Source organism: Bos taurus, chromosome 4, assembly GCF_002263795.3.
Source record: "Bos taurus isolate L1 Dominette 01449 registration number 42190680 breed Hereford chromosome 4, ARS-UCD2.0, whole genome shotgun sequence".
Classification (NCBI taxonomy): Eukaryota; Metazoa; Chordata; class Mammalia; order Artiodactyla; family Bovidae; genus Bos; species Bos taurus.
This window is the reverse complement of record NC_037331.1, coordinates 44,651,704-44,664,110: the sequence shown is the minus strand read 5'-3', so window position 1 is coordinate 44,664,110 and position 12,407 is coordinate 44,651,704. Positions and strand designations below refer to the sequence as shown.

General features: G+C 35.5%; 1 protein-coding gene across 6 annotated transcripts in view; it reads left to right on the top strand.

Moving 5' to 3' along the window:
• The window catches only part of RELN (reelin), a 558,501-nt gene extending 547,191 nt beyond the window's left edge, over positions 1-11,310 (top strand). For 3 of the 6 annotated variants that reach the window (XM_059885396.1, XM_059885398.1, XM_059885399.1), the window contains 2 exons: positions 3,985-4,120; positions 10,183-10,269. In XM_059885396.1, coding sequence (XP_059741379.1) covers positions 3,985-4,114 — 130 coding nt within the window. In that variant the 3' untranslated portion in view covers positions 4,115-4,120; positions 10,183-10,269. Of the gene's footprint in view, positions 1-172; positions 1,707-3,984; positions 4,121-10,182 lie in introns of those variants that run through there. The other 3 variants (NM_001206458.2, XM_005205336.5, XM_059885397.1) reach the window with 3 other exon arrangements.
• The last annotated feature ends 1,097 nt before the right edge of the window (positions 11,311-12,407 follow it).

Below are 12,407 nucleotides of genomic sequence, written 5' to 3'. Positions count from 1 at the left end.
AACCAGAACAAAGAATTTGGTTTCAGATTCCTCGTGATTTTAATCCTAGCACCTAAGAAGTCAAGGGTGCCCCCTCCATGGTTTCTCCCATAGAATAAGGTTGTCAGCACTCTCAACTAGCTGGGTTGACTGTTCCACAGAGAGATGACTTGCTTTTTCTCTAACAATCTAGTTCCTGTAGAACTGGAATGCTTATGTCTCGGCGGGTTCGGACTGATGGCTCCAAGTGGTTGGCAAGGAGAGGCGAATCTTCTCGGTAGATAGGTTCAAATGTTCATTCTGTTTACCAAATAGAAAATGAAATCAGCCCTTTGGCTGATTTCAGTCATTTTGAAAGCAAATTTAAATGATTAATTGGTAGGAAACCTACCAGATTTGTTTTCTTTCAATCATAGCCATGAGCTGAATTTTTCAGTCTTGAGTTAGTCCTTGTCCTAGTTTTCACTGAGGCACCTGCTTGCATGGCATCCATATCAACCCCCAGATCCAAGAGCAACCCAGTCCCTACACAAGCTCCCACTGCGCTCTGCTGCTTTGGACCACTTGCTGGGCTCTGCCTCCATATGAGAAGGTTGATGTTTATAGTAATAGTCCAGACTCAGTTGACTCCGTATAATGAGGCTGATGTTTCACTTAGATTTTGATCTCCTCAGACTGCCTTATGCCAGGAGACTAGACTAAGCTGGGCTCTAAAATGAATGATTTTTGGTAAGGTCAGAGAGAGCAAGATATCCAGACAAACCAAAAACCAACCCTACATCCATTCTTCCCTGGCTACTTTCCTTTCAAAGGAGCGCTTCTCAATCTGATTGAACATGAGATACACTTAAGAGCTTTTGGAAGCATCAATATGTGTCCCAGTGCCCATACCCATCCCTATGGATGGTGTGATTTAAACTGATCTGCAGTGAGACCTGAGCATCAGTCTTTTTTAAAAGCACCTCAGTTCATTCTAATAAACTGCTTGAGAATCAGATTTAGAATTAGTAACTACTTGTTGTCTTTCAAGTCTCTCTCCCAGACAGTTTACATTAATGGAGCTTCCTATCCCTGACAAAGCATTACCAACTTTTATGAAAAGTTCAAAATTTGACAGTCCTCAATAGAAGGTAGGGTGCTAATACTGACCTTGGGTGGATATAACAAATCTTACATGTCATGTGTTTGAATAGATATTTCTTCTCCTCCCACCCAGCCGAGCAATTGCAGTTATCCATTTTGGATTTCAAAGGCTTATCATCACCACAGTTCCTTCCCACAGACTAAAATTAAAGAGTAGGTGGGTCAGAAGTACAAATATACTCCCTGGTATGAAATAACCCCTTCACAACTCGGGAGTCAAATTGGAGGTGACCTGCTGCCTCAAAGGTTCACATCATACAGTTCCCAAGGGAACCTTCTGGTATACCTGGCATTGGTATTAATTTTTATAAGCAGCTGCCAGCTTCATGATATTCTCGTGATATTATTACAAGAATCAACCTAGTGTTTCTGGTATTTTCTGGAGCAATAATCTGCATTTGTAAAGACTTTACTTTTATTCCGTCTCCAGAATTTTAGTACTTTGAAGAATTTATTACTTACCAGCCACCTGTCTGCTCTTACTCTGTATGATTTTCTCAGAGTCTCAGGAGACTAAAACATTCTGAATGAGAAAAGGTCATTGCCTCACATGCAGAGTATTACATGACTTGAGTTTTATTCAGAGTCTTCTTTTCAGTGAATGATTTTAAATTATAACTTTATACATGTAACCATAAAATTTTACATATTGATAAACATATGTATACATTATTATATGTTAAAATTTGTTAAAACTAAAGGAGTTACTTTGTTTTCCTTCTTTTTCAGAAGGAAGAAATATTTCATAAAGTTGAGTTTAATCAATAAGTTGTTTTAAAAATACCAAAGAAATTATCTTTTTAGAACTATATTTTTGATTTTTTGCTTTTGTATTAGGATTTAATATGTCCATGCCACTGTATTCTTTTAAACTATGTCTTTTCAGAAGAGTCACAAAAAATTTTAAGGCATTTCTAGTCAGTATGCCTTCCATAGCTCTACATAATTTTTTTTAATTCATTCATTTAATGAGCTTAAAATTAAAGTTCCAGATGATTCAGAAAAATAAAATAATTTTTCCAAATGTCTTTCAAGCAGATAAAACACAAAGAAACCAGCCAAGGTTCATGTCACAGTTCACAAATATTACTAATTATATCTTTGCTGCAGCAGATGTATTTTTAGAAATAGGTGAAATACTCCCATAAAGCCCTATTAAATTCAAAATCTCATCCTAATTAATTATACTTTTGTATAATAACAGTTATATAAACTAAGATTGTTGGTTTTCTAAGTGTGGCAGGAACAGGAGGCTGAGGTGCATACCTAAAGAGATACAAGCCCTACCTAATTGAACACTGCAAATAGGGCAACTGATATGTTTTTTGCAACCAATGGTTGGAGGTATACATTTTTAGAATATATTTTCTTTTCTGAGTAAAGATTGGCCCTAATATAGCTTTATTACCATAGTTTAGCTCTTTTGCATGTGCACTAAGGACACATGCTAAAAACTCCGAGAAAGAAAACCCGTGGTCACGCATGGTATCTTGAGTCTAACCTCAGTACTGCCCGTATTAGTGAGAAGATACATGAGTTTGATGAGAAAAAAAAAAAATGGAGCACTTTTGAAAATATTTCAAGGTTTAGGAGTGCATCCTAAATGAACAAGATACAGAACATATTTTTAATTTAATAGTTTAATTCTAAAATACTCCATCCAGAAGGATTTGAGTTTCATAAATATGGATATACAGAATAAGCCCCACACCATAAAGATAAAAAACACCGTTCTGGCATTTAACAAGCGAAGTCACTTATGCCTTATGCTTGTTTGAGAGTGTAATCTCCCCACTCTGATGATTTTTTCAATAAAACCTGTACATGAAAAGCACTTCGTGATGATTAGCCCTGGCTAATCTGCCACAGAACAGATGAACCAAATTGACAGATCACTTTTTCCCAGCCTCACTAGCTTACAAAAAGTCCTCATCTGTAAAATCTGAGTGATGTAGCGTAACACAGTCATTGACAATCAAGTGTCAGAAACCTAATTTCTCTGAATTCATTGGCTAGTGTAGAATATTTGTTTTTCCGTAAATGTTTGTGAATACATTTGGGCAGATCCCTCACAAGATCCATGCTGGTGGGGTCTTCTTAGGATAAAAGAGAGTCCTTTTTTTTAACCTTTGTTGCCTGGGCACTCATCCTTCTATCCTAAGAATCTCCCTCACCCAACTATGCATTTCATTCACACATCACATTTCCTGTGTATGTGTCTTAAGTCACAACCTGTCATGTGTATGATAAAGCGGGCTGATTTTTGCATGTGTACCTTGAAAGCAAATTGCTCAGTAAAGAGTCAGCCTTTGTGAATTCAGTTACCAAAAAAGTGAATTATCACCACATTTGCTGAGAATTGAAAACCAATATGTTGCTAACTATGGTCTTAAAAGCATTTATCAGATTTTAATAATATGAGTTCCATCATGGCCATTCCCTCATGCTATTCATTATCAAGATACTGTCATATTTTTGGCACAAATGATTTATGGAGAATAACGTATTACATTTGTTGCAAAGCATATTTATCCTTCCTTAAATTTGATTGTGTTATTTGATATACAGGACTTACTATTTCTAAAAGCCCATTCCTTAATATATTCAGGAATAAGTATCTTCTAAAATGTAAATAATTGAAAAATCAAATAATAACATTTATGGTAGTTATTAAACTATTACTTTCATATTTATGCTTTATATGCAACATTTATGCCAAATGTAGTACTGTAGCTACATGTACTTTGACACATATGGTTATGAGCAAATATTGCATGTTGCATTACATAGAAAAGTTAAATATATGTATATACTAGGTATAGAAGAATAAGGAATAACTTCTTTAATTTTTATTTTCAAAAGAGATGAAAAATCGTATATTGCGTCTAAACCTGATCAGACTTTTATGAGTAATCACAGTGCTGCATGTGTTGAAAGGCATTTTTTAACTTGTGTTATATTTCATTATTTGCTGTCATTGGTTTTCTACTAGAGTAAGGTAAGTCCTCTTACTAATTCTGGGGAACTGTTTACTAAGTTTCATTGTTATTACCTATGTTAACTGAGAAATTTTGTGGAAGACCTTTGCAATTGAAAAAAAAAAACTGTGAAAGCAAAGTTATATGTAATATTGAGAAATACTGGAACACTTGAAACCTGTATCATGTAAACTCGGTGTTCAGCCAAATTGTAATAAATCTCTGATGTATACAAACAGCATAGACCAGAGTGCCAATCAGCATGCCTTCATTGGACTGCTTGACTCTGTGCCTGGGATTTTCCTAGGCGTTCTCGAAATATGAACAGTTTATAAGTTTGTTATGAGAGGAAAATGTAAATAGAAATGTGTGCACAAGAGCTATGGGCTCTGATTAAATGAGGTGTCTTTCAAAAGATCTCTTGTGCTAGAGATGATTGAGAATGCCTGGACTTCTCAAATCTATTCTGTTAATAAATGAACCAGCAAAAGGGAGTGGATTTATTCATAATATTTGTGAGTTCTAGATCCTATCCTTAGGATCTAGAAAAGGATTGGCCTTTTAGAATACGTATCTACATTTGCTCTCTAATAGGGATACTTTTGGAGAAGGCAATGGCAACCCACTCCAGTACTCTTGCCCGGAAAATCCCATGGGCGGAGGAGCGTGGTAGGCTGCAGTCCATGAGGTCACTAAGAGTTGAACACGACTGAGAGACTTCACTTTCACTTTTCACTTTAATGCATTGGAGAAGGAAATGGCAACCCACTCCAGTGTTCTCGCCTGGAGAATCCCTGGGACGGCAGAGCCTGGTGGGCTGCCGTCTATGGGGTCGCACAGAGTCAGACACGACTGAAGCAACTTAGCAGGGATACTTTAAAACTTAGGAAAGAAAGTATACTTAGGTAAGACTGGTATCCTTAGGTAAGCCTTAGGTATCCTTAGGTAAGACTTCTTTAACATATGTTTACATTTGGAGATACTTTAAGCCTAGGTAAGAAGGTAAAATGGTTATCATTTGTTAAACATCTGCATATTCTGCTAGAAGTTTCATTTCCCCAAAGTACACAATATCAGATACTATTCTCATCCCCATTCAGTAGGGAAAAGAAAAATGAAGTGCTCTACATTTGTGAGATATGTGAGCCCATATTTATGTATATCCCTCCTGAAAATGCAAGGCCTTGAAAGTAAAATGTACAGCATCTTCTATGCAGGGCAGTTTAATTGATTAGTTTCAGTGGCAGTTTCCCATCTTACAATCATCAGTATTTCTCTGAAAAATAATGGCAGTCACTGGATTCTTATTTTTGCATTGATATAAAGCATTACTTATTATATCATAAGTTTTGATGAAAAATTAATTACTTAACAGTACAAATAACTAAATTTCTATGTGCTCACATTACTTTTATCAAGTCTCCACCTTCCCTATTTCCTTTAGAATCAACAACAAATCACTTAATTTTTTATAATGATAAATAACTTAAGATAGTGGCTCCAGTGAAGAATACGAGGTGAACATAGTCACTAGTTCTTGAAAAAACTTGCAATATCCATATTTCCTATGAGGGAAGCATATTATTATTCCATATGCTATTTAAAGTCCCTAAACTCCCGCAGCAATAATGGAATTTAAGTTAGCATTTCCAAGAAGTCATTGATCACTCTCGCTTCTTTCAGTGGCTTCCTCAAAATAGAAATTTTTAAATGGACCTAGTTCTATTCAGTCAAGCAAATTGATAAGTCAAGAACCATAGTTGAAATGCCTTGGAATGAATATTACCTGCTTTCATTGGAATTGTAATAAAATACTTTCTCATATTAATATTATTGCAGTGAAGAAATAAATCCTTAAAATTCCATCACACCTATAATTATTTTGCTTATAAACTAGTTTATAACTAGTTTATCTATAACTATACCTCTATATTGGAGAAGGAAATGGCAACCCACTCCATTATTCTTGCCAGGAGAATCCCCATGGACAGAGGAGCCTGGCAGGCTACAGTCCATGGGGCTGCAAGAGTCGGACACGACTTAAGCGACTAAACCACCACATACATCTATATGTATCAAAACCAAAAATAGGCTCCCAGATCTGCTCCACAAAAAAAAAAAAAAAAGACATAATAAGCATGACATCTTTAAACTGGTTTAAAAATGTCCAGTCCCATAAATTAGATATTCTAGAAGCCACTAGTGTTTAGTAACCATGTGAGTTTATTAATGGTCCTTGAAGCAGGGAGCACTTTGGTATAGCTTCCCCTGATGCTTGATTTTCAAAAGCTTATGAACTGGAAAAAATCTGCTTTTGTTAGATTCCATTCTGTCACCAGAGATACTTAGTTTTATGTAACAAAATGTTTCCAGTGTGCTTTGAAAATGTGGCCATTTCTAATGTGACTACAAAACATTAGCCATATATAACAAACATCTATTGCAAATGCTGAATGCACATCAACATTTGCAGGGATCTAAAGATATGTTACAGATGTATAAATTTATTCAAAATTAAAGGATATCCAATGAATCAAAATGCCTCCTAAAGTAAATATAAGCTCCCAAGCTGGATCTATTATTAAGGTACTAAAGATCTACAACCTGTTAATATTTATTTTTTCACTCATAAAAAATGAAGCAGGCTTCCCTGGTGGATCAGCTGTAAAGAATCCATTTGCAATGCAGGAGACATTGCAGACTTGGATCCCTGAGTTGGAAAGATCTGGAGAAGGGAATGGCAACTCACTCTAGTATTCTTGCCTGGGAAATCCCATAGATAGAGGAGCCTGGAGGGTTATACAGTCCATGAGGTCACAGAGTTGGACACGAGTTAGAAACTAAACAACAAACAGTATAAAAATGTAGAATTTAAATCAGTCCATAATAAGTAGTTATGTGGAGAAGTTGCTTTGAAGCCACACATGCACATCAACTTTTGTTCAAATGAAATGTTCCTGTGTTCCCATATATTGAGGTCACTTTCCCATCAATCTGGGTTGCATTGAGATAACTGAATATCCTAAGTGTTCTGAGTTTATCTTTTTTTTATGTAAGATATTTTAACTATTTTAAATTTTCTTTGAGTACCTTATATTTTAAATGTGTTTACAACAGAATAATTTTCATTGCTTTAACTTTGCAATTATTCCTTATAGTTAAAGAGTAATGATTTACAACAGGAATCCAATCAGTAAGTCACCAAAAGTTCAACAAACATGCCATGACCACTCAGGGTCAGGCAGGAGGCTCAGGGCTATGGTATGGGGTGGAGGGGAGTGGGGCACAGCTGCTACACCCAGAGAAGTTTAGTCAAGGGGAGCCAAGATATGAACATGAGTCATCTCCATGCAAAGCAGAAAAGGAACAGTATGAGGATTCAATGTAGGGGTGGAAACCTACTGGCAGGGGTGAGCAATAAGAAAAAAAAAAATGTAATACTTGAAAAATAAGTAGAAATTTAGGAAGCTGCGTTGAAGATTATCCAATAAAGCAGGTGGAAGGGACTCAAGGTGAGTTTAAATAGAGATGTCTGTAAAGTATAATAAATGAAAGGACTTGAAAAAGAGTAAAATGAAATGTGTGGAGGACTTAAAATAGCTGGCAAAGTTGACTTAGATAAAAGGATTAGGAATCCTTTTTAACAAGATTAAAAATCAATGTTTGATGGACTTCCCTGGTAGCTCAGATGGTAAAGCGTCTGCCTACAATGGAGGAGACCTGGGTTTGATCCCTGGGTCGGGAACATCCCCTGGAGAAGGAAATGGCAACCCACTCCAGTACTCTTGCCTGGAAAATCCCATGGATGGAGGAGCCTGGTAGGCTACAGTCCATGGGGTCGCAAAGAGTCGGACAGGACTGAGCGACTTTTTTTTCTTTCTTTGCACATTACACAAATTTCTTTGCAATTACACATTCGGTGATACTTTCTTGGTATTTATGGTTTCTCTTCAGTGGTGTTTCTTTCATAAGCAGAAAGGATGAGGAGGCTAGCTTAGGGGACCACTGTCATATAATAGCTCAGGGAAATTCAGGGAAAGAGCACACATGAAGTGTCCTAGGATGCTGGCAGGAAGACAGCTAGTTCCAGGCTAATCTTCTGTGACTTAAAGAGGTGAGAGGATTCTTTCTCCTGAAACTTGATTAGTTCAATACATTAGGTCATTGTTCTTTTTTTATAACTAGACTTTACATAGGCAGCAAGTAGTACTTCTCACCACTAATAAATAATATATACATTCATTTCCTCCTCCAACTGTGACATTGAAACTGCTCAACTTGATTGATACATAGAATATTAACACATCAAGGGAATGGGGAGGACAGTCAAGCTATCTGAAAACAAAACCTGATTTTTTTTTCTCTATATATAATGTCTTCAGAGTATATTTTGTTTCCATTCTATCATTTCTAACATTTTCAGAGGATAGAAATCCAGATTGCAAGTTATTATCATTTTATTTTGTAAACTATAGATCAATGCAATGTCTTTTTATCAAGTTTTAGCACAAATGCTATTGCTTTTTGATTAACTATATCTGATAAAATTCACTTTATTTTTCAAGAGATTTTACTATAAATTTTATTTTCTAATGATATAACATCTATAAAATCCTCTTTTAAAGGTTTCTGTATATTATAAATGTTAGTATAATATCTAGGTAAAACAATTATTTTACATCTTGCATATTTTACATCCTTGCATATTTTATTTTACATATTTTACATCTGGTCTGTTGAGCAGAAGAATACACTGCTCAGTGCAAAATTACTCTTTCCTTCCTCTGTAACCCAATGCAAATTCATATCATATTTACCTTTATGGTGAAATCACATCACATGACATTATCCTGCTCCATGCACATTTTAGGTGGTGCAGTGGTAAAGAATTCACCTGCAATGCAGGAGAAACAGGAGACGAGGGTTCGATTCCTGAGTCAGGAAGATCCCCTGGAGGAGGAAATGGCAACCCACTCCAGTATTCCTGCCTAGAAGGGCTACAATTCATGGGGTAGCAAAGAATCGGACATAACAAGCACACAAGCAAGGAAGAAAAGACTTTAAGACAAGACAGCATTCAAGAGACTGAGTGAATTTGGAAAATACTTAGAGGCTCACTCTTAAAAAACACATTTTAATGCTATATAGAAACATGTCACTCCAGTCCGTGTGTGAAAGGAGTCTGATTCTTTTCAGTGATCTTATGGATAAGGATCCTACTTAAATTACATTTTCCATATCAGAACTTTAATAGCTATCTCTGCCAGTATCATGCATATTTTTACAGGTTCCCAAAATTCATTTTCAGTATTTTTATCAGCTTAATCTTGAGTATGTATGTATGAATGTGTGTGTTCATACATGAGGGGGATATGTGCACATAGTTTTACATCTAAACATTCACTTACACGTTCTTAGTGTCTTATGATCTTTTTTTCAGTAGGGTGTCTCCTTCATAAGGCCATGTTCATAGAACATGACCCCAGCTGCTTACTGTTTGAGGAAGGCAGCAAAATCTGATATTCTGAGGAAAAAAAAAAAATTGCTTCTTCATTTTGCCCCTGAGACTGCAGGAAATAGGAAGATCAAGCTGATTCCGAAAAGAAGTTTGTTTTTCCTTTGTTTTTGTTTCTCAAGCTTTAAATGGCAATGGTTGCTGGAAGAATCAAATTGTCCTTCCTACTTGTTAAAGATGTATGTAAATAAGGTAATAGGTATAGTACACACTTTATCTCAAATTAATTCAAGTCAGCCTTTTCAGAAAGAGTTCAAGAATAAAATTAAAAATCCAAAAACAGTTGCAGTCCACTTTTGCAATTAATCAAGAGAATTTACCATTTGTTCTGGTTCAGAGCTCATGAAAAGAAGGGGATTTCTTCAAGGCCAAAGGCAGTGAATGCAGTTGTCAACCTTTAGTTCTTCTGTCCTGGGGTGATAATGGTAGCATGGCCTATAAACCCTGAGAATTTTCCAAAAAACAGCAGGGTAACTTAGGGCATAGACTAGATTGTGCTTTCAGTGATGGAACTTACATGCTCTTTCTTTTTTCCCTCCCTGCTTCTATCCTTTCTGATTTTAACAGCACTCGCAAACAAAATTACATGATGAATTTTTCACGACAACATGGGCTCAGGCACTTCTACAATAGAAGACGAAGGTCACTTAGACGATACCCATGAAGAATCAAAAAGTTTATTTTTCCTTCCAATATGTGATGTGTTGTTTCGCATTCTTTTAAATCTCGCACTGCATCTGATATCAGGAAAACTTCTGTGAAGGACTTAGTGATTAACTGAAAGCCCTTCTCAAGACCAAGTGTATACCACTTTCCCACACTGTGAACTAATGACAAGTGACTTATTTCTCATAAGTAAATGTCTTCATGTTGATGTATCTGTGCAAATTGTGATCTGTTGTAATATCAGTTACAGTAGCAGTATTGAAAATAAGAAATAGTTTAACAGAAAAAAAAGTTTAAGCACAAAAGTTTAAGAGATTTTATGTTTAAAATGGCATTTAGTACAGTATTTAACATTCTTGGTCACAAAGCTATTTAAGTGGACTGTATTTCAGCTATGTATCATGTTTTATATGATTAAATTATCATTGTTGGTTCTTTATGTATTCTCTTCTACAATATAACACATTGACACTGTATTTACTTATTACGTTGCAATATTTTTTGCTGCTGAATTTCAGGCTACTTATATTCTATAGAAAATTCATTGAAATACCTACTCATGAAGATAGTTGTAAAGATATTGTATCTCCTTTAATATACCCCTCAAAATGTATGTTGGTTTAGCGTTGTTGTGGATAAGAAAAATGCTTGACCTTGAAATATTTTCTACTTAAAAAAATTGTGGATGAAAACCCTATCTCCCACAAAGGAGTTCCCATTTCCTTGTCTAAAAGATACTTTTAAAGTGTTCTGTGGCTGATTGACTAACAGTAAGTGCCATTTTGTGTCTGTGATAACAGAGTGATTTGTAAAACAGTGGGTGTTTTCATTGTGTTCTCTTTGTGGACTGTTTTTCCTGCGGGTCATATTCACACCTTCTGATGAAGTTGTACCAACACCAGCAACGTTAGAATGGCCCTGTAGCCCTGAACTCTCTATTAACGTAACAAAAAGGTTGCACTTTAGGGTGAACCAAGCTAAAAGTCCATGCTTAAATAAAAATTATGTTCAAAAACCATTTGAAGTTCATTTGCTGTTTGTGTCTTTATTTGCTGTTTGTATGTAGGATTTGTAAGTCTGGGCAGGTTTGGAAAGAACAGTGTCAGATATATTTACTGGTTTTTTATTGTTCTGTCATTGATAATAGCCATTATGAAGCCACACTTTTCAGTGTAGCCATTTGGTTTTTCCCTATTATTCTCTCTGCAGTCATACCAAGAAAAGTCAGTAAAGAATTCTGAAAATTATTTAACTCCTGAGAATTTTGTTAGCTGCTGCCATAATGCCTAGCTCATAAGTACTCATGCATTCATTCAGCAAATATCTATTGAGTGCTTATTATGCGACAGTGTTAAGGATTAAAAATGCTGACATTTTCCTTGCTTGTTTTTAACATCTACAAAATAATAAATATGTTAATTTTGTTGTATTTGTTGGTTTTCCAGAGGGTTAAAAATACATATATCTAGGTGAGAAAGCATGGAATGGCAGTAGTATTTCTCATTGAATACGGAAACAATAAGGGATGATCTTGCTGAGAAGTTTAGTAAAATTTTATTCTGAGTCTAGTATCAAATCCATTGTGAATCATTTCCTTGAAGATACAAAGGCCTTTTTTCTACTTAATGTAACATATGACACTTTGTATAATTTGGTGCATATGTGGTCCATATATATTTATAACTATTGTTCTTAATTGTTGATTCTTCTTTGTTCACAAATTGTCAGATGATGGTTCACCGTTTGGTAGTATTTTGTTTCATTTTTTCACTGGTATAAGAGGTTGAATTTCTCCCAAAGCCTTATCTTTGCAAGTAATTTATGTGTGCCATAGACCTATCCCCTAAGATAAGATATTTACAATGCTCTCATCCACATGTCTTACCCTCAGAACAGGATTTGAACTCCCCACCAGTTCATCTAAAAGTTTAATAGCATACGTTGGGACTTATGTCTGTTGATTTATTTAATTTGAAAACATAGTTCAAGTAGGAATTCAAGTAGTGTGGACTCAACTGACTTATCTTGCTGAAGGAAACAAAGTTTAGTAACAGATAAAAATATACATTTTTATGACCAAGTTTCCATGATTTCTACACAGTTGTTATTCACCGCACATTTTAATG